The following is a 23,055-nucleotide window of genomic DNA, read 5'->3' as shown; positions in this document are numbered from 1 at the left end:
TGTCACTGGCGTGACATGCATGAGCTGCTGCAGGGCGCTTGTGGTCGTTGCAGGGCACTTGAAACGGAGCTCCTTTTGTCGTGCGTATCACAGTACCTTTAAATGGCTATGCCAGTGATAAGGAAGAGAAAGGGGCCAAGCGGCCCCTTTCTCTCTTTCCCCACCGCTGTTGAGGTGTCCTTGGGGCATAAAGCCCCAAGGACACCCCTTTCCAGGCCATGGGGAAGTGGTGTTTTGCTGCTTCCACCAGGCCTGGAGAAGCGTCGGATTGGGGCCTCTGTGGCCGCTGAGGCCCCGATCCTTTGGGGAAAGGGGAGGTCTGTATCCCCTCACTGATTACCAATTCAGTGGTGAAACAAGTTAGAATCTTTGCCACAAGCCCCTGCTGAGCCTTTATTGAATTGTGCTCTTATTTACCACTCTCTCCATATATGCACTAATATTTGCATAAAACAGATGTCGAAAAGGAGTTAGCTTTTTCTATCACAAATCCTGTGCAAAACCTAAGTAGAAAATCTCTCACAGTCTAAAAGCTAAAGTTCTGATTAATAGTAGAGGTCAGAGTCAAAGGTCCAAAACACACTGCAGAAATAACCCAGTTTGACACCGCTTTCACTGGCTTGGCTCAATGCTAGGGAATTCTGGGGATTGTAATTTTGTGAGACATTTAGCCTTCTCTGGTCTTTCAGTTGCCATAGGACTCTTCTGCTGTTTTTATTCTTTCAAAAGATGTTCTTTCTTCTTAATTTCCATCTGTCTGCTAAAAATTAGTAGCTAAATCATGTAAGCATTAGTTCAAATACATAAACAGTAACATTTCAATTCTGTGAAACAATTTGGAAGCTGGAGTAGTCTATTGACAAAAGATAAGGAAGTCTATACTATAAAGCAGTACAGTCGGCCCTTCTTATACACGGATTTTTTATACACAGATTCAAGCATACACGGTTTGAAAATGTTTAAAAAAATGTATAAATTTCAAATATCAAACTTTGATTTTCCATTTTTATAAGGGATACCATATTGCTATGTCATTATATTTAATGGGACTTGAGCATACACGGATTTTGTTATACATGGGGGATCTTGGAACCAAACCCCAGCGTATAACAAGGGTCCACTGTATTAATATACACTATAAGATATTTCTACTAAAAGAAACCAATATGTATTATAGGAAAATATCACTAGGGATATGAATATAAGGATTTCCCCCCAGTAGTGTAAATAATCAGTTATGAGCTAGTTCTGAAGAAGTAGCCTTCTTAACCTGGGTTTGTTTTTATATTTGCTCCCGTTCAGTATACATCAGCTCTAACCTATGATGCTGTCAAAGTGATGGATGCAGCTTTCCGGAATCTGCGCAAACAGCGGGTTGAGATTTCTAGAAGAGGAAATGCTGGAGACTGCCTTGCAAACCCAGCAGTGCCCTGGTCTCATGGTGTGGAAATAGAAAGGGCATTGAAGCAGGTAGACATTTTAGAACCAATCTAAATGTCTTGGACTTGATTTTTTAAAATAAAAATATGAGGAACACATACATCTTTGTGTCTAACATATCTAGAATGACAATTAAGTGAGATGTAAGCTGGAAAAAACTGTTTAAGTAAAGCCTTTGTCACTGTAAATGCATTTTCAGTTAATCAGTTTGTCTCTGCTTCTCTTTCCATTTTTACTTCTCATAGGTTCAAGTAGAAGGATTAACAGGAAACATAAAGTTTGATCAAAATGGAAAGAGAATTAACTATACAATAAATGTCATGGAACTCAAAAGTATTGGTCCCCGGAAGGTAATTTTTAATTTTGAGTACCTTCAGTTTTTCCTGTTAAGTTATTTAGAAAGTAGGTGCCTTAAAGCTTAATACAATGATATAAGCAGCCTTAGGGAGTCTGCAAACCAAGATGTTTTTTGACTCTAATTCCCATAGGTCCTTCCCACCTCATCTGGTTAGGGATGGTGGGAGTAATAATCAATGTCTGAAGGGGCAAAGGTTCCTCAGCATTTAAAGATGTGTGTGTGTGTGTGTGTGTGTTGGAGTTAAAATTCTTTTTTATAATTTGTCAATGATGGCCATAATTTAAAGTGAGTATAATCTGACAGAACAAATAAAATAATTTAAATTGTATATTACAAGTTATTAGAAATAAGATGGAGGTTAAATATGACAGGTTTTAAACAACTGACTGTAGAATTTTCTAAATTGTGATTTTCTTAATGACTTCAATACTTCCAACTTAGGTATAAAATTTCCCATTGATTTTTCAATATGGGAAAGATGCTTGTCTCCCACTGAAATTAATATTATTATTTTTTTTAAAAATAATATTAAAGGCCTTACTTTTGGCTTACTTTTAGCAGTGTCCATTGTATCAACTTAAACTGTATATTACAACAGAATGATGAATGTTATGCTTCCACCAATTTTTATTTTTTATAGAATATATGATACTTATTACACTTCCTGTGGAAATATACAGCTATCATTAGTTCTTGAGTACATGCAGTAGAATGTAGTTTGTCATATGGATTTGATTTATCAAAAATATTCTTTAAAGAGAAATAGTAATAGTCTGAATGCTGCCTACAAACTTTTTCAGATTGGATATTGGAGTGAAGTAGATAAATTGGTTGTGATTCCTACTGATGGTCTCGCTGGGAACGACTCTTCTGGATTAGAGAATAAGACTATTATTGTCACTACTATTATGGTAATTAAGCACATTTTTTGTGAAATGGATACTCTGAATTGTAATCTTATAATTGGATTTTGGTTTCTGTTGAAGTAAAACACTGACTGCCTTTTTCATTGTAAATGTGTGTGAACAGTTGGGAAATGTTCTGTTTGGAAATAAAGTAAAATCTTTGGTGTAATTCCCTTTTGTTTTAGCATAGTTGTAAGGGTTTTGAAATGTGTCCTTGCTTTTATTTTTCAGTATTCATGGTAGGTTATACTTTTTAAATGTTTACAGACAAAAACATTAAGGGAACCATTTTCAAGGAAGTGCTCTTTCTATTGTAGCAGGAGTATGCTTTCATTTTTTGCTTAAGTTGTTGTTCTGTTCATTTAAGGAACAAAAGTTGCCAAGTCAGAATTGAATGCACAGCTCGCTCATTCACTCTCTTTCTCTCTCTAGTCAGTTTTAAATTCTCCACTAAATGGCAGAGTTTGAAACTTCCTCTCTCTATAATAGTGGCTATACAGTAGTATGGTAGGAATGTCATGATGTTTATCCACTAAGTTAATGACTGTTCAGAGTTGTTCATTTAGTGCGTAACTTTTCAGGATTATTAAAGAGACCAACAACTAATCAGCTGTTTTGATGGTGGTAAGCCCTATGTTTATTGTCATTTTTATATGATCTTTCTTGGGATTGGTGGGACTTGAGAGAAATAAACAAGAACATGGTGAATCTGCAAGTATTCATTAGAAAAATCTTCCTTTATTTCTTGTTATGCATCTTCCATTAATGCTAATAAGAATTATGAAAGCTGCTGTGGATCCATCTGTCTGTAAGGCTTGCTATGATACTGAAAATTTTTGATGATTCCCAAATAAATAATCCTGAATTATTCAAAGAAATGCAGATTTTTCTTGATTTATTTGCTGCTCACCCATTCTTGTGCACAATGAATAGATAACTAACTCCTGTAGTATTCCTAACAATTAAAGCCACATTTCTCTGCACAGGAATCTCCGTATGTTATGGCAAAGAAAAACATTGATTTGCTTGAAGGAAATGAGCGCTATGAGGGCTACTGTGTGGATTTAGCTGCAGAAATTGCCAAACACTGTGGGTTCAAATACAAACTCACAATTGTTGCTGATGGCAAGTATGGGGCCAGGGATGCGGAAACAAAAATCTGGAATGGAATGGTTGGCGAACTTGTTTATGGGGTAAGCTCCATTTTTAACCATTGGAGTTAGCTATGAGCCATGGAGACAATATGACAGCTGCAGTTCAACCAGAATGAATCAAGAGTTAAATGTATTTTTGAAAAGAGGCCAGCATGTCTATCTGTCATCACCCTTTCCTACATATGTAGATCTTCTGTACATATAAATGCCATAGGAATTCTGAGAAATATTGTGGTGTGCTGGCAATATTATGCAAACCATGCTTATAAAGAAACAATCCTTGCATGACAAAGGGAAACCATATGGCTGGATATATGTCAGTAAGAAGAACATCACAGACAGTTTGCTCAGTACTTTATTCCTCAGTAGGAAACTTGTGTTGCATTTATTAGTATCCATACCCCTGCTGTTGCATTCTTCATTTGTGTCATACAAAAGCAATGAAACTATTCCCTTGTTAAATATTGAATAAATTATATATATATATTTTGTTTCCATTACAGAAAGCTGATATTGCAATTGCTCCATTAACTATAACACTGGTGAGAGAAGAAGTGATTGACTTCTCAAAACCCTTTATGAGCCTTGGGATATCTATAATGATCAAGAAGCCTCAGAAGTCCAAGCCAGGAGTCTTTTCATTTCTTGATCCCTTAGCATATGAGATCTGGATGTGCATTGTTTTTGCCTACATTGGGGTCAGTGTTGTTTTATTCCTGGTCAGCAGATTTAGTCCATACGAATGGCACACTGAGGAGTTTGAAGATGGAAGAGAAACGCAAAGTAACGAATCATCTAATGAATTTGGGATATTTAATAGTCTCTGGTTTTCCTTGGGTGCCTTTATGCAGCAAGGATGCGATATTTCGCCAAGGTTGGTTACACACTCATTTCAGCTTTGTGCATTTTTGGTCTCTCGTAGGAAGTTCATGGTGCATATATATTCACTCTCAAGAAATACCAGCTGTTGAAATGTTTTTCAAAAGCATCCACGATCTTCTCCACGAAAATCAACAACACATGATGCAACCAGTGGACTGTTCAATTGGTTTCCTCCTAGCACTGATCTTTTACCTCAGTGAACTTATATACACCATGCAGAGGCCATAAAATGCATAAGGTTCCTCTCATTCCATGCCTTCTTGGAGGGGTACCGTGTTTTTGCTGCATATTCTCATTCACAGCCAATGATGCACTGATTTCACAGGTGCTGTGATGGGAAAAAGGGTAGCACATTGTTAATGAGCTATGAAATACTTCTTTCCCCTTCACTTTTCACTTTATGTAGTGTCTGCTTATTGCTTAAAACTTCCCCTCTACCTTTAGCAAAATTACTGAACTCTATTTAAAGGTCTTTCTATTTAAAGGTCTTCTGATAACTCAATAATTATGTGAACGTTGCAAAAGTGTGTGGGAAAAGAATTCTGGATACAGTTGTTTGGCTTACAAAAAAAAACCCTCTTGTTCATATAAGAATATAGACTTTGATCCTATTGATTTTGGTGGACTTGAGTATTCTACAACTCTGAACCTAATGACAATATATGTTTTATTTATGTTGTTTTTGAAGGGTTACCAGCTGTTCATTTCCCTCATAGTGTGTGCAATGTTCCAAACTCAATGGCTTCATTGGGCACATGTTCAAATATGAATATTGCATCAAAGCTGAAATTTAGTTAGTCAGTTGCAGAAGGTGGCAAGATTGCAGAAGGTAGTAAAGCTGGGAATTATTCAGGTCCACAAGCTGAGGGCCCACTATCCTAACACTGCACCCATTTCATTGTTTGAAATATATAGAAACAACACACACACACACCATACAAAGGTTTCTGAGGTATGAACAGAAGATTGTGTCACTGGGGAATTATAAAATATCCTTTTTAAGTTTGGGTAATGAAAATAACATGGGTGAAACTAGCAGTGAAACATGATGCCATGTTAGACAATACGAAGGGAGTACAAAGCTGGAAAAAGTAATTTTCAATTCATTTAATTTTTAAAAGTGGTGTTAATCAATGGGGATTTGAGATAAAGAAGAAAATGGGAAGGTGATAAGACAGATATGTTAATAAAATATATATAGTAGAAAGAGCTGTTGCACTATACTGTATGAGGCAAGTGGGGCATCAGTCACAGGCCAGGGTGGCCACAGGATCATAATCTCTGACAATGTGCTCTTTCTGGAGAGTTGTCCATTCCAAGTCTCTAGTAAAGAAGTGAGGCAGGTGCTTTAAAGTTGGCAATCAATAATTTGCAGCTGAAGAACAGTTTTAACATTAGCCAGAGTCATTCCGGTGCAGTTTTTCCCACTCTGGTGAGATGTATTCCTAATTAAATTCTTATTTACATTCCTATTACATTCTAAATTTAATTCTACATAAATATTTGACCATGCTAATGTTATATAGATTTTTGTTTTTCTGGATATGTTTCATTTCCTATCCTTCCATCCTCCCTTCTGAACAAATGACTGTTGTTCTTCCTGTATTTCCTTTTAGTAATCACAGAATGGGTGGCTTCAGTCCCTTCTGTGTTGATTAAAAGAGTCTTGTCTGCGTATTAATCTTTCTGAAACAGCTAATTACATGCCTGCATCTGATTTGGTTGGATTAATATTGTTTACCAAACAGGTTGCTGTCATCAAATTCTCAGTCAGTAAAGGTGTGCTGCATTTTAATGGTAGAAACATTATGTTTACTCCCTTTTAAAATCATCATGTGGGAAAGAAGTGAGTTACTCAGGATTTCAGAGAATACTGCAAATAATTCAAAATTTAAAGCAGATTTGTCTTACTTGGAGAAATGAAACAGAAATTGAAATAAAAAAATATTAATATATACTCTAAATCCTGACTGTAAAGCAGAGTTTCACATATGTTAAATAAGGATGCAGTTCTTCACGAATTTCATTCTTAAGGGAAGCAATGAGTAATTTTAGCAATTTTCTTTCCACTGTGAGAAAGTCTTTAAAAGCTGTGCAATTTTCAATCAACATTCATGGTTCAGGACTTACTCTGTGCAAACTTTTGCACATTGGTATTTGCACAGAAAACTAATTTTCTCACTGATAATAATATTGCTATAGATAAATACGTTTTTTTGTACAAGGAATGCTGTTTTCTTCAAAAAAATGTTATAGTTGGGGACTTATTCTGCACAAAATGATTACACATTTTGTTCATAAAGAAATGCATTTTCTGTGTATGAAACAGAATTTTTGTACACAGGAAATGCTATTATTGTGCAAAAATAAAACTTTTTGCACAGAAAATGCTGATAAAAGCACTATGTGTAAATTTTGTGCATAATCTTCAATTATGAAGATTCTTACCACTCTGGGATTCACCTTGTTGGGGTTTTTGATACTAAAGAAACAGATTTTTTAAAATAATAATAATAATAATAATTTTAAAATTATTTTTAATTTTTTAAATCATTTTCCAAACATTTTTGAATATTATTTCATTCCTGAATATTATTTCCAAACCTAAAATAATATGATGGTGAAAGCTTTTTTGAGGTTAATAAATTAAAGCTTGGCTGCAAAGTATTTGCAATAAATTAACAGCTGAATATGCATGTTAAAGTGGAAGACTAGTACTATGTTGATACAACACCCCCCACCCCAAACAAACAAAACCTAGATAAGTCAAAGCTTAAATATTTACCAGCCATTCAATATTTTACATTTATAATCAGAGTTCATCATGCACTCACCCTCAAAACAGCCCTCATTTGAAGATCAGTATTTATCACTCCATATTGCAAATGATGAGGAATGTGTACAGTATGAGAGAGAAAGAGAGGCTTCCTTGAGATGCCTGGATGAGTTCGTGGCAGAAACGAAATCAGGAATTCAAACAATTGTATAGCAACTATTATGTTAGCTAATCCTATCCCAGATCACTATTGACCCAGACAATATAGAACATTGCCTCTTTGAGAGAAAGGTGATTTCATACATAATACATCAGTTTTCGAATTTTAAACAGTGTTGCAGAATATCAGTTGAAGAATTAAAAATTAGACAGAGGTAGAATGGTGAAAAGCAATATATGTAGATACAGTATATTAGAGAAAGAAACCAATCAACATCTATGGCTGATAACCTACACTTGTGTATTTAGAGACCACACTTAAAAGTTCTTTCTCATGAAGGTGCTGCAAACCAATGCAGTAACTTTTGAAAAAGGGAAAAACCCACAGGCCTAATCCAGTATTGGAAAATTCCCCACCCAGCCCCAGAGGTCTATGTACAAGTTCCTTCCCTTTAGTTCTGGCTCCTAAAGTCAAGAGGAAAAGTGTAGACCGTAAGATATATTCAGTTTGGTAATCATAAAATGCCCCCAATAATCTCTATCCCAAACTTACTTGAAACAGCAAACATGAGCTGAAAAACCCAGAAATGTAAATCAGACGAAAACCGTTACCAGAATACAGTTCAGGTAATTTCTGGCTGAAAATGTGATAGTATGAGCCACTGCAAACCAATCACAGTTGCCTTCTCTCTACCTTAATGGCTATCTTGAATGGAATTTCATAATTTCCAATCACAGAGGCACACCAATAAGGAACACATTTAGTTGGCAGTCACATACCCTATATTCTTATATCCAACAAGCAAAAGTGGAAGAATAAAGCTAATCATAATTACAGCCATTATGGGGGCTCTGACAGTGTCCACACGTGCAAGCTCAAAATGCTTTGCTTTTCATTCCCTTTTACAACTGGGAAAGGGCAAGGAAGAGCAAAGACAGGTTCTCAGTAGAAAAAGTGAGTAGAAAAGCTCTATCCAGGAGAAATTAGGGACAAGGACATTGAATATGGAGGCTCATCATTCAGACCACAATAGGTTGCAAGGAAAGGAATCTAGCTCCCAGTGGATTGCCACTCCTCATATCTGATCTAAAACTTTTTAAGTCTGAAAGTGTCTGTTCACATACCTTGCAATACCTCTACAGTAAACTCAGTGTGCCTTTTGAATTGTCCTGCATAGGATTGCTAAAGTACTGCCTTCTTTACAGGACACTGATAAGGATAGAGGAAACTGCACACTTTGAAACAAATGCAAATGAAAAAAATCTCTCCATTGAGCACACCAATAAGGAACATGTTCAGTTGGCAGTCACATACCCTATATTCTTATCCAATTACTTCTATGCCTTATAAATAGTCCATCAATCAAAGAATTCCCACTTAAGGTGAAAAGTTGCTTGTAAATTCAAAAGGGCAAAGCTTTGAAAAAGTTTGAAACTATAGGCCACATTATTAACATTTGCTCTAAAACTCTAAAATAGATTACAACCATCATTTTAAAGTGTTTTCCCCTCACTTTTGATTTGATTCCTAAATTCCACCCTTAGCAGGATGAGAAAAATAAATATTCCTCATAAGTATTTGCAATTATATCCATGTAATTCTTAAATCACTTTGCCACCTAAAGAAGTAGCAGTGATTGACAGCTTTAAAAGCTTTAAAATGGGATTGGATAAATCCATGGAGAATGAGACTATCAGTGGTTCAATAAATATTCTCTTCAGTAACAACAATGCTTATATATTTGTTGATGGGGAGCATAAGAATATGTTTCACTCATGTGCCACTGGTGGACTTCCCATGGACAAATGTTCAACCATGAATAGATAGAATGCTGGACTAGATTGTTTTTTCATCCACTGACCTAGACCCACTATATCAATGGAACTTACGTTTGACCTATTAAGTTTCCCCTATTTCAGTGGATTTACTCTATTTGAGACTAGCACTTGAATACGAGTCTAGGTTCTGAAATGTACTTTTTGTAAGATTTTTTATTTTATTCATGTAAGTTTAATTGTGTTTGATTTATATGAGCATGCAATCAGAGCATATCAGTTCAAAATCTCTTGCTGTGGTTTGATAGGTTTAATATTTGGCCTTCACTGTTAATTGCTGGGATTTTCTAATGAGACCATACAAGAATCTGCAATGAAGTTCAAAGAGGACATAGTAATTTGTACCAAGAACATTACTTACTGATTCACTCAGTCAAAATATAGCTTCTGCGCATTGAATCCAGTTGTGAAATGTTCTTTGTACACATTAGTCATGAGCTTGAATGTGTGTTTGTGTTGTCACAAGTAGGTTCACCTGAGTTATCATGAAAACCGTACTTTTTAATTTGGCAACAATGTAATGTTAGCAGCTTTCTTTTACAGGTGTAGTGTCCAGTGAAGGACTGATGGATTAATACCTTAACTCAAGATGGGACTCCTGAATTTAATGACACCAATTGACCTGAGGAAAATTATCCTAGCAAATTTTTTAAAATATGTTTTTATATCCCACGTCACTAGCACTCATTGCAATGGGGGGGGGACATAACAGCACAGTATGAAAAACAAATACTTCCCTTTGTTACACAATGCAGCACATACATAGCCCTGGTAATGGTATTCTTTTCAGGATACTCATTTTATTTAAAAATCTATTCCGTGCTTATTATTAGATCCCTGTCTGGGCGCATTGTTGGAGGTGTATGGTGGTTCTTTACCCTGATCATAATCTCATCCTACACGGCTAACCTAGCTGCCTTCCTGACGGTAGAAAGGATGGTATCTCCCATTGAAAGTGCTGAAGATTTGTCTAAGCAAACAGAAATTGCTTATGGAACATTAGATTCTGGTTCAACAAAAGAATTTTTTAGGGTAAGACTCTTTAATTAATTTAATTCCTGGCTGGCATCCCAATGGTGAAACATATAGGTGTAAATCCAGCATATATCTAGACACGTCTTTTTAAGGTTGCAGAGGGAGGTATTGACTATTTATTTCATGTAATGGTTTGCTAACCACTGGAAATATCATTCTATTGCTGGGTCCCAGCCAACATGGTGATTTAATGGCTACAGGATGGTGGAGAGCACTTGAAAATCATCTAACTGTATTCCAGTAACTGGAAGCACAATGATGATGTCATCTTCCAGAACCACCAGAAGACCTCTGTGAGCTATTAGAGGATGCTTTAAATATCATGCATCCATGGTCATACACTTCTCATCCACATACATCCTCCCCCAGCCATTATATAACCATGTCAAGGGGGCTCAGAGAATGGTGAGTCCTCCCTGCAAACAAAGGGGAGATGGAGCAGAGATCTGCCTGATGGAACTTTATTTTCCTTCACTGTGATACTGAATCTCATTCTCAACCCTTATTTTATTTGGAAAAATTAAGTAACAGCTATATTTCTTATATTTGCTTTGCTTTTCTCCTCTGTGGTTTGTGAAATGAATTGAAATACAAGGCCCATTATTGGCACTAGAGTTTAAATTATTCATCGCATGTATAAATCCAACACCAGCTTGTAATTTTGCTGCCAAATGTTGTCCTTGTGGAATGAATATAAAGAGCCAGACATGTGACCTGAATTTGAAATAAGCTGTGAATGCTCTGCGGTTTGCCCTGAATCCCCACCCCCACCCCAAAACTTGCTTTCCTCAGGTGTAATGGACATCTTTGGTCCTTTACCTGTGTTGAAGGAATATTCAGTTATTCAGGGCAGCTTCTGTTTCAAATTGGAGGAGATACATGATTTTGTATTTTGATTTAGGTAGCAAAATACCTTGATATGGACCTTATGGAAGTAAAATCCAAAGGAAAAATTCAGATTTTAAAAAATAAAAATAAAATAAATAGAGGTAACAAACACATATGCATGCCACACACATCCCAACAAAAACAATTCTCTCCCCAAAAATATTATTGTTTTGCAATAATCAATCATTGATCTCCGCCAATGAGAGGCGCCCGCAGCGTTTGTTCTCCACCTTCAACACTTTGCTTAAACCTCCCTCTCCTCCTGTCTCTTCGTCATTCTCTCCTAATGATTTTGCTAATTATTTCATCTCTAAAATTACCACTATTCGCTCTGAGATAGTCCCCTCCCCCAATTCTTCTCCTGCTCTTAATCTTCTATTGCCCTCATCTAAAAAAAATTCTGTGTTTCCTCCTGCCTCTTTGGATGAACTCTCTACACTTCTGAACTCTTCCAAACCTGCAACCTGTTCTCTTGATCCAATTCCTACTCGTCTTCTAATCTCTATAGCTCCCTCCTTTCTGCCCTCGCTTCTCCATATCTTCAGTCTCTCTCTCTCTACAGGCTCCTTCCCTTCGGACTTCAAACATGCTCTCATTTCCCCAATTCTGAAAAAACCTTCTCTTGACCCCTCCTCTTTGTCTAGCTATCGTCCGATTTCTCTTCTTCCCTTTCTTTCTAAAGTTTTGGAATGGGTTGTTTATTCACGCTGTCTTGAGTTTCTTGAAGCCAATTCCATCCTCGATCCCTTTCAGTCTGGTTTCCGCCCAAGGCATTCTACTGAGACAGCTCTCACTAAGATTTCGAATGACCTTTTACAGGCCAAGGCTAATGGCCTTTACTCTGTACTCATGCTTCTTGATTTGTCTGCTGCCTTTGACACTGTTGATCACTGTCTTCTAGTTGATATACTTTCTGACCTTGGGTTATCAGACTCTGTTCTCGACTAGTTTAGATCTTACTTGTCTGGCAGATCTTTTGCAGTAGTTGCAGGGGGCCAGACTTCTTCTCCTGTTCCCTTATCTGTTGGAGTTCCCCAGGGCTCTGTTCTGGGTCACCTTCTGTTTTCTCTCTACACACTGTCCTTAGGAAAACTCATCAGCTCTCTTGGCTTTTCCTACCATCTGTATGCCGATGATACCCAGCTGTATCTTTCCGCCCCTGACCTGTCTCCAAGGCTTGAACAGCAAGTTTCGTCTTGCCTCACAGCTGTCTCGCAGTGGATGCGCCATCGGCGTTTGAAGCTCAACATGTCCAAGACAGAGCTTCTTGTCTTTCCTCCTAAGCCCACCCTTCAACTCTCCTTTTCTGTTTCTGTGGACAACATTTCTATTCAACCAGTCCAGCAAGCCCGCAGTCTTGATTTTATCTTTCACTCTTCTCTGTCGTGTATCCCTCAGATCCAGACCACAGCCAAGGCTTGTAGATTCTTTTTGTACAATATTGCCAAAATCCGACCATATCTCTCCGCCTCTACTGCTAAGATCCTGGTCCATGCCCTAGTGATCTCACGACTTGATTATTGTAACATCCTCCTGGCTGGGCTTCCTCTTTCTCACCTCCGTCCTTTAATCTCTGTTCAGCGTTCAGCTGCACGCATTATCATTTCCACCCACCGCTCTGACCACATCTCTCCTATGTTGGTATCCCTTCACTGGCTCCCCCTCCCTTTCTGCATTCAGTATAAGCTCCTGCTGTCGACATTTAAAGCCCTCCATGGACTGGCCCCTCCTTACTTATCAGACCTTCTTTCTCCTCACCTTCCCACCAGGGCCCTCCATTCTGGTAGTCAAGGTCTGCTGTCTCAGCCCAGGATTTCCTCTGCCCCATCCCGGATTCGCCCCTTTTCACTTGCTGCCCCTCACTCCTGGAACCTTCTTCCCCCACAAGCAAGAGCCATCACTTCTTTAACCAGCTTCAAAACGGAGTTGAAAACCATCCTGTTCAGAGAAGCCTTCCCAGGCATTGCATAATTGTCGCTTACTATTTGATGTTCTTTTGGTGCCTGTTTATCAAACCATTTCCTGTATTGCTATGTACTGTATATGCATTATCCTACTTGAGAGTATGTATTTTCCCTGGAAAATGATTAACCATCCATTATGAAGCCAAGCCCTCCCTCCAGTCCATCTGCCTTGGTCCAGGCCTTGGAGGTAGAGAGGAACTGCTGGACCTCTTACCCTTTCCCTCCACCACTCCCTTCTCCTTCTGTGTCATGTCTTTTTAGATTGTAAGCCCGAGGGCAGGGAACCGTCTAATTAAAAAGATTGCATGTACAGCGCTGTGTAAATTTACAGCGCTTCATAAATAAAGGTTAATAATAATAATAATAATAATAGTAATAATAGGGATGCAAAGAATATTCAAATATTTACTCATTCTCGGTGTGAAAGAATATGATGCCACATCATGATATCCCATCCCCTACCTGCCCCCCCCCCCCCAAAATGCTTTGAGATGTTTTTTAATTTTAGTGCTTGCACTTGGAGATCTAGTTTTTAAAATTTTACAAAATATCTGGTTATAATTATTTTTGTGGGGGAGTTAAATAAAATATTTTTACACAATACATTGTATTTTGTACCAAATACAGTTTTTGCATAAAAAGGGAAGAAGTCCAAAACGCAAAAAAACAAAATAAAATAAACACATTTGAAAAATGGAAAGGACCCCCTTGTAAACTTCCTTAGTAGGGATGACCCTTTTGATTTGTTTTTGTTATGCTGAGAATGACATCAATGATGATTTATATTCCAAATGGATGTGTTCTACTGATTTCATTTTTTAAAAACTTTGACAGATTTTTTTACTCTACAATCTGAACCATTTTTTTAAAAATAATCTTTATTAGAATTTTTAACCAATTAAAAGGAGTATACTGTTACCTTGTCAGGGATGATGGGAGTTGTAGCTCTTCACCTCTGGCTCTAACTCTCCACCTTGTTATGCAGCTGTGCTGACCAGCTTTGGTCAGTGGTTAATGCTTTTCTTCCAAAGCAGCAGAGTTTCAGAGAATAGGCTGAAGACCTTGACAAACTCTCCAAGCCTTCTCACTCTTCTTCCTGAGATGTCTCCAGACTTCTCCAGGATTCTGCTGGCTCTTGTATCTTCACTCAAGACACCAGACAACTCAGTAGTCTTATATAAAAGATCTACTTTATTCTACTATATACAAATACTAATGCCCTCTACAATCTCCAATATCTCCAACTATCCACAACTACCCACAAAATACATTGGCAAACATAGCAATTATTATAGCCATTGTTAATCACCACCCACTAGTCAGTTTCCACCCAGTGGGCGTGTACACTCGTTTTGATTGGTTCACATAGTTCATCCCATACTTAAGAATTTCATCATTTCACCTTGTACACTTAATGAGTCTCAGGTGTTTCCAATTGTGCATTCTATAATTCTGTCCTTGACATTCAAGACTTCTAAATTACATTAGCTTTTTCACCTGTGTAGCTTCTTAATTGCTCTTGCTTAGTCATTGTGACTTTCACATACATGTTTTATTTCTACTACTGTATGTCCCATGTTGCATTTTCCTTAACATACCACATCATATTTTATCAGTTTTCTTTACTCTACACCCTTCAAACACCCCCCCCCGATTCTTACTCTTATCATTCTGTTACCTTTATTAGCTACGTTACATCTGTTCCTCAATAATGTTAAGTTTTCATCTCCTTTGTCTCTCAATTACAACCACCTCTCTAGCTTATCTATCTAAGATTATACACTTTTCATTCATCTTTCCGCTCATATAACAAGACGGTTTATCTCACCATCTCATTTTCCGTCTTCTTTCCCTTTCGCTTATTAACTTAGTTTCCCCTTTATGTATAATTCCCTCAAATTTAGCCAAATTGGATCTTCCTCTCTCCTTTCCTCTTCCTTAAGTTTCATTGTCAATAAATCCATTTCTATCACCTCTAAACTTTTCTCTAGCCAAATATCTATCCCCGGTATCTCTTTATTTCTCCAGAACTTTGCGAGTGTAATTCTAGCTGATGTAACTAAAGATAATAATGGTTTAATTTTTTTTCCTCACTTCTTTATTTTCTACTATATTCAGTAAATACAATTCCGGTAACATCGGGAACTCCAATTGTATTATTTTAGTTATCCTCTTATGCACTTCTATCCAGAATTTATGAATTTTGGGGCATGTCCACCACATATGATATAAGCTTCCAACACTTTTCCCGCACTTCCAACAATTGCCTTTTTCAGTTTTATACATTTTTGCTAATCTGTTTGGAGTTATATACCACCTATATAGCATTTTATAGTAATTTTCCTTTATATCAGAGCATAATGTAAATTTTAGATCCTGTCCCCATGCTCTTTCCCATGCATCTAATCAAATATTCCTTCCTATATTTTGCGCCCATTGTATCATGTGATGTTTTATTTGTTCTTGTTCTAATTCTAGTTTTATTAACAATTTGTAAAATTTAGAGATTTTCTTTTTCCCTTTATCTAATATAATCAAATCTAATTCTGTCTTTTTTGAAGTTATTCCAAATTGTTTTTAATCTGAACCATTTCAGTGCATTTAAATGCATAGTTTTCTTTTCCCACAACAAAGTCTATTAGGAGACTTTTGAGCTATTATCAAATTCGTGCTGCAAGTCTACTTCCCTGTTGGTAGTACTACTGCTTTTGATTGCAGTTCAAATTTTAGTCCAGCTTTGAGTTATTTCTGTAAATGACATACTAATTATAGAACCTCATTTTGAGAATAATAGATTTTAGTAAGACAAAATGAAAAAGTTATCTGATGGCCCACTAGATATGTAGATTGCTAATTAATTTGATAAATTCTTCATAATTGAAATCCTTAATTGAGTGTCTCTAGGAAAGAGTTTTCTTTTATGAAGGCAGCTTAATGAATATAAATGGAACACATTGTTAAAACTGATTGATTTGTGTCTTAGCAATCTCATGAGCTGTGCAGCTTTTACGTACATAGAGATGCCCTTGATTATTGTCCAGAATCTTTGAGTGACAAGAAGATAATAGACTAAAGAAGGAGCTACTGGTGGCATATTATTAGTTAAATGTTCCACAGATGTTTATTCTGTTGCCAGTTTGGTCTGTGCTTCTCAATAAGTACAAATGTAGTGCTGGTCCCTGGCATGTAGGTGGAAAAAATTCCAGGTGCCCAACATCAGATAGCTTGAGAAGCACTGAGTTAGGGGCTGTGCAGACCAGCCTTAAAGGCCAGCTTGGAGTCAGAGTCGGAACATGGCATCCATATGATGCACACCCCAGATCCGCCCCGTGTGCCAATCCACTCAGTGTGCAGCATCATGGGGTTTCTCTGCTGCTGCATCTGCATGAAGCAGCATTGAAGGAGCGTCATAAAGCTACAGCGCTGCATCTATTGAGCCCTTTGCAGGGCACAAAAAGAGCTGCTTTTTGCATTTCCTTTCTGCACCCTGCAAAGGCCAGATGGGGGGCACAGCTTGCAGTTTCTGCAGCCCCGATCTGGCTGTAAAAGAGGAGGCTGGAGGCCACCCCTTAGATAACATTTATTCATAAACCACTAAATCCTGCAACTTGTGAATTATAATATTGATAGACATTATCTTTGTGATTTCATTTTGTCATGCTAGAATGCAGAATTTCACAAGTTTCTTCCACACTGGACAAGACTTTTTTTTTTTAATGAGACTTCTGGCAAAAAAAAATAGTGATGGTTTGTATTTGCATAAAATAATGGGGGCTGCACAAAATGCAATGTATTGCGTAAAAACATGTTCTCTTCCAAAGACTTTTCTTGTGCAGAACTACAGTGGACCCTTGCTATCCACTGGGATTTAGTTCCATGATCCCCATGAATAACAAAATCCGTAGATGCTCAAGTCTCATTAAATATAATGACAGAGCAAAATGGTGTCCCTTATAAAAATGGAAAAATCAAGGTTTGATATTTGAAATTTATACTTTTTTTGAACATTTTCAAACTGTGGATGCTTGAATCTGTGTATAAAAAATCCATGTATAAGAAGGACCAACTGTATTATTTCCTGTTACTGTTGAAGAAAAAAACAGCACTGATCTTTTAGCTCTCATACAGAATTCAGTGCTCATCTGTATGAGAACTAAACTCACAGTGGTACCTTTGTTAAAGGGTGACATGTCAAGATACCCTTTTTCAATGAGGACAAGAACATTTGTGAATATGATTTTTTCATCCCTTGATAGGGACCTGCTTCTTGAAGCTACAGTGTGTTGGGAAATCCAAATTTTAGCTTTTCTATCCTCTCAAACAGAAGAATATGATATAGGAAGGTTTCTGTCTAATGACCTCCACATTATCAAATACTGACTCACTACCGAGAAGTTCCATTGAGACAGAGATTCGTCAAAACCTACATGACTTTTTTTAATAAATTTTATTGATAAAACAAGAATATAGATACAAAGACAAACAATACCGACAAATGTAAACAACAGGCAAAACAATCGTACTTAATCACACAAAATATATAAGAGGAAACCTAACTAAAAGAACTCACCCTTTCCTTTTACCTTCAACTAATCTTCCTTTCTTAATCTTTCTTACTTCTTACTTTCCTTACCTCCACCTCCTTAACTAGCCTTAATACTTAGAATCGACCTACACTAACCCTCTACACTTTCTTCTCTCCTCGCCTATTCCTAATCTTCTTCTTCTTCGTTTCCTCTTCCTACCGTTCTTCCAAATTCATTCTACCAATCATAGACATATTTACAAACATACAACATAAAAAAATGACTTCCTATCACCAGTATCTGTTCTATTTTTGGCTAACATGCCTTTCTTGAAATGCAAAGATATTACAAACTAGACCCACCTACCCTATATCAAATGTAACAATTAAATTATTTATAAATCATAATGCATTATACATTCTTAGTTACAGACAGAGAAAATATTTATATATACCTCTCATACATAACATGTGGCAATATTACCCCATTTGGATTCCAAGAATTTATAAAATCCTTCCCAGTCATCACTATTCTTGCTTTTAAAATTATCCTTCAAAATTTGAGTCAATTTGTCCATTTCTATGCCTTCATAAATCTTAAATATCCATTCTTCCATTGAAGGATTGGACTGGCTTTTCCAATACTGTGCATAACAAATTCTTGCTGTTACCACCAAATAATACAACAGTTTTTCCTCTCTCCCCTTAATTTCTTCTTCAAAGATCCCTAACAGAAAGCATTCCAGATTGTGTTTAATTACCTTACCCATAATTAGATTAATTTGATTGTTAATCATATTCCAATATTCTTTAGTGAATTTACATGTCCACCAGCAATGGTAGAAGGTCCCAACTTCAGTCTTACACTTCCAACATTTGTTGTTTGAGTTTTTGGACATTTTCGCCAATTTAACCGGGGATAAATACCATCTAAAAAACATTTTGTAAAAGTTTTCACATAGATTCTGGGAGACTGTAAATTTGAATTTGTTTCTCCATGTTTTTTCCCACTGATTTAAATTTATAGGGTGCCCAATATTGTTAGCCCATGTGATCATCTGTTGCTTCACGACTTCTTCTTCCAAGTCCCAGCTTAACAGCAATTTGTATAGCTTCCCTATCACATTTTTAGTATTATCTACCATACATTGAATTAGTTCCGACTTATCTCGGGGTGGGGCAAATCCAAATTCCTTCTTGTCATCTTTAAATTGTTCTTGTAATTGCTTGTAAACAAACCAGTTTATGTTCCACCCTTCTTTGTTTAATTGGTCTTTAGTTTTTAGAAACAAATCAGATTTACTAGTGTCAATAATATCTCTATACCTAATCCAATCTCCTTCTTTATGCATCTCTTTTCTGTAGAAAACTTCTTGTGGCGAAGTCCAACCAGGTATTTTCGGGATTATTCTCAGTTTATATCTATTCCAAACCTTAATTAGTGAACCTCTTATACAGTGTGATCCAAATGATCTATTCTGTTGCCCTTTCCCATATATCAGATATGCATGCCACCCGAAGGGTATTCCATCCGCTTCTGCATCTAGCAGTGTGTCATTTTCTAGCATAATCCAATCCTTGGTCCATAGCAGGCAACATGCTTCGTAATATATCTTTAAGTTTTGTAAATTTAGACCGCCCTTTTCTTTTGCATCTTGTAGTAGTTTAAGTTTAATTCTTGGTTTTCTCCCTTTCCAAACAAATTTTGATAAGTCTTTCTCCCACTCATAAAAGCATTTATTGGAGATTTTAATGGGCATAGTTTGGAACAGATATACCATTTTGGGCAGAACCATCATCTTTATAGTCACGATCCTTCCCATCATGGAAAGCTGCAGTTTGTTCCATTTAATCAAATCACTTTTTATTTCCCTCCATAATTTACCATAATTATTATCAAATAGTTCCGCTAATTTATTAGAGATTTGAAGCCCTAGATAATTAATTTTTTTAACAATTTGAATGCCTGATATTTTTTTTATTTTCCCTTGTTCATCCTTGTTTAGATTTTTTGTCAGAATTCCTGATTTGCTTTTATTTAATTTACAACCCGACACCTCCCCAAATTTGTCTAATAATTCAACAATATTTTCAATGCTTTCATCTGGGTTCATACTTGGTATTAAAATGCAACTTTGTTCAGAATTGTTCTATAAAATGCTTTAAAAGTCATTTAGGGAACCCAGATGAAAACCTAAATGACTTTTAAAGCATTTTATAGAACATTTCTGATCAAAGTTGCATTTTAATACCAAGTACAGTATGAGTTGGAAGACAAATAGGAAAGATTATGATTTATTATTATTTTATTATTATTTTATTCAAGTCTCCCAATAATGAGACTCAAGGTGGTTAACAACATATTTTTAAACAATACAACATTTTAAAAGCAATACAAAACTTTGATAAAAGTATAAATAAAAGAGTACAATGTGAAGCTGAAGGCTTTCACAGCCAGCATCCATAGTTTTTTGTGTTTTTCAGGCTATGTGAACATGTTCTGGAAGAATTATTCTTGATGTTTCACCTGCTTCTGTTGCTGGCATCTTCAGAGGAGCCACAAACACTTAGATAACTTCAGCAGGAAAGAAAAAAATCTGAAAATAAACAAAATCTTGCTACCAGTCCTGAAAAACACCAAAATCAAGACTCGCACATGCAAATGAACACCATTTAGGGTCAGGGGTCTCCCCTGCAGACAATGGATTACTAATTAAATACAGTAAACACAAATCCCCTAGGCATATTCTCAACAACTCACCTCCAGGTTTTGCCATTCAACACAGTACAACACACAAACTTCACAATTAACAGGCAAACCACTTCCTCCCAACCAAGGATCCCACAGGTATATATACGCCACATGCTTCCATGCCACCATCCTCTGAAGATGCCAGCCACAGATGCAGGTGAAACATTAAGAATAAATTATTCCAGAATGCAGCCACATAACTTGAAAAAAACACAGAAAACCATAAAACAGTACAGTACATCATTAAAATCCCATTCCATTCAGTTTCTAAAAAAAAATTGTGGCACAAGAATGTTTTCAGTTGCCAACAGAAGGACAGGAGGGAGTGAGCCATCAGAAGGACAGGAGGGAGTGAGCCTCAGGAGGAAATCCCAAAGACTGGGAGCAAGCATCAAATGAGCCAGAAAAGGTAAAAAGACACAGATAAGGTCTGTTCCAAAAGATCTTGAAGTCTAATGGGCTCATAAAGGCAATTCAGTCCTTCAAATAGTTTTGACTCAAGCCGTCTAGGGCTTTATAAGTTCCTCTTCTTCCAAACGTGCTCCTGCAGTAGGTTAGACGAGGTCAATAAGAGGGTGGATTGACTGCAACAGCAGAAACAGAAGAAAAGTTCAACAGGCCTGTGATTATGGCCTGCCCAGTAGGCATTCAACAGTATCCATTGCCACCACCACAGGATATGGGAAGTTTTCTATATGGGTACATAGAAAGCTGCTTTTTATTGATTTTTATCCATTTGGTACTGTTGACTGCCTGAAAGCAGCTCTCCAAAGTTTCATACAGATATTTTTCTAACCTCTTTCAAATAGCGCCCTAACCTCCTGTATGTAAAACATATTGCCTACCATTGAGTTACAGCTCTACACTTCATGTAATTTATAGTGTCCCCTGAATGTATGGCAGTACACATCAGAAAGTATGCTTCCCACGGTGCCTGGGATGGTCTCTCTGCATGCCCAGCTAGATTGTACTATAGGAGCATATTCTCCGTCTTTTGCCTCCCTACCTTTACAGAGGTGAAGTAAATATTTGGGGGGGGGGGAGCTGGCAACAGGAATGGACAAAACCCATATTGGGATAAAACAAGTGTTAGACTGAGCTCATAAAAGGGAGGGAAATATTCAGCAACAGCTTGTTTCTGAACCCTTTCCGTATCCCACCCCATATTTTGTCAATTTAATTCCATTTAGTGTGTCTGGAAGTTACTGAATGAGCTAGTTTAGAGCATCATTCCTCCCGTTATTAATCTGGACCATTATAGAGAGGGTAAACAAGTGCCTTTATGTTCCACCTATCATTGCAGTGCTCTAGTAGTACCTCTAACTTTTGGTCTATCTAATTTTTTAAAAACCTGACACATAATAAGCCACGTTGATAGGAATTTAAACTGCTACAGTCCACAGTTTTCCTCCTTGGAACACCAAAATGTCTTGCTAGGTTATCTTGAAAACATTTCTAATCTGTCAAAGACACTTGCAACACATGATTCCCAAACTTTGGTCCTCCAGGTGTTTTGGACTTTAACTCCCAGAAGCCCCAGCCAGCTTGGTCAACAGTTGGGAATTCTGGGAGCTGAAGTCCAAAACATCTAGAGGACTAAAGTCAAATATTGAATTTTATCTCATTCATATAGATTCAGAGTATTACAATTATGTGTGTGACATCTTAGGATGCAGTTGTAGAGTTGGCAGCATGATTTCACCAGAAGTAATATCAATTCATAGCAAATCTGAACCACAAGCCTGGGGGGAAATGACATAAACTTTATTTGAGATTATATTCAGCAGTAATTGTCTATGGAAATATCTATAGAAATATCTGTATGTAGTAGTATGGTAGAGCCAGTATGTTATACTGGTTTGAATGTTGGACGAGTACTCTCAGAGATCAAGTCTTAAATCCCTGTTTAATCACAGAAATCTCAGAGGAAGGCAGTGGCAAACCCATCTGAACAAACCTTTCTAGGAAAACCCTGTGATAGGTTTGCCTTAGCATCATCATAAGTAAGAAATGACTTGAATGGATAAAACAAGAACAATCTACTACTATATCCACAGAGTTATCTATTAACGAAATATATGTTTGGTAGTGCTCTTTAAGAAATGATATAATGTAATATAATTAAATTGGTTAGCCATGTAAGATATTTTCTATTATGCAAATATTTTAGGATTTATATAGAAAAACCAGCTGAGTGGTATTTCAAAATCTATAATTACGATAGACTGTTCTGTGCCTCTTCTCCATGAAGCTAGATATTAGCTTAATGCTCCATAATTGGTGCCGTTTTTTCTGTTAATAGTTTGTATTGACTTCCTATGTGGATAATTACCTACTTGACCTCTTTCTGCAGAGATCTAAAATTCAAGTATTTGATAAAA

General features: G+C 36.8%; 1 protein-coding gene across 3 annotated transcripts in view; it reads left to right on the top strand.

The window, feature by feature from the left end:
• The window catches only part of GRIA2 (glutamate ionotropic receptor AMPA type subunit 2), a 107,304-nt gene that overhangs the window by 77,542 nt on the left and 6,707 nt on the right, over positions 1-23,055 (top strand). For all 3 annotated transcript variants that reach the window (XM_042467672.1, XM_042467671.1, XM_042467673.1), the window contains exons 7-13: positions 1,303-1,470; positions 1,686-1,790; positions 2,599-2,709; positions 3,690-3,896; positions 4,361-4,731; positions 10,344-10,542; positions 23,028-23,055. The exon at positions 23,028-23,055 is cut by the window's right edge and continues 220 nt beyond it. In XM_042467672.1, the coding sequence (XP_042323606.1) occupies positions 1,303-1,470; positions 1,686-1,790; positions 2,599-2,709; positions 3,690-3,896; positions 4,361-4,731; positions 10,344-10,542; positions 23,028-23,055 (1,189 nt within the window). The remainder of the gene's footprint in view (positions 1-1,302; positions 1,471-1,685; positions 1,791-2,598; positions 2,710-3,689; positions 3,897-4,360; positions 4,732-10,343; positions 10,543-23,027) is intronic.

Source organism: Sceloporus undulatus, chromosome 5 (genome assembly GCF_019175285.1).
Source record: "Sceloporus undulatus isolate JIND9_A2432 ecotype Alabama chromosome 5, SceUnd_v1.1, whole genome shotgun sequence".
Classification (NCBI taxonomy): domain Eukaryota; kingdom Metazoa; phylum Chordata; class Lepidosauria; order Squamata; family Phrynosomatidae; genus Sceloporus; species Sceloporus undulatus.
The sequence above is the reverse complement of the archived record's forward strand: the minus strand, read 5'-3'. Positions and strand labels throughout refer to the sequence as shown.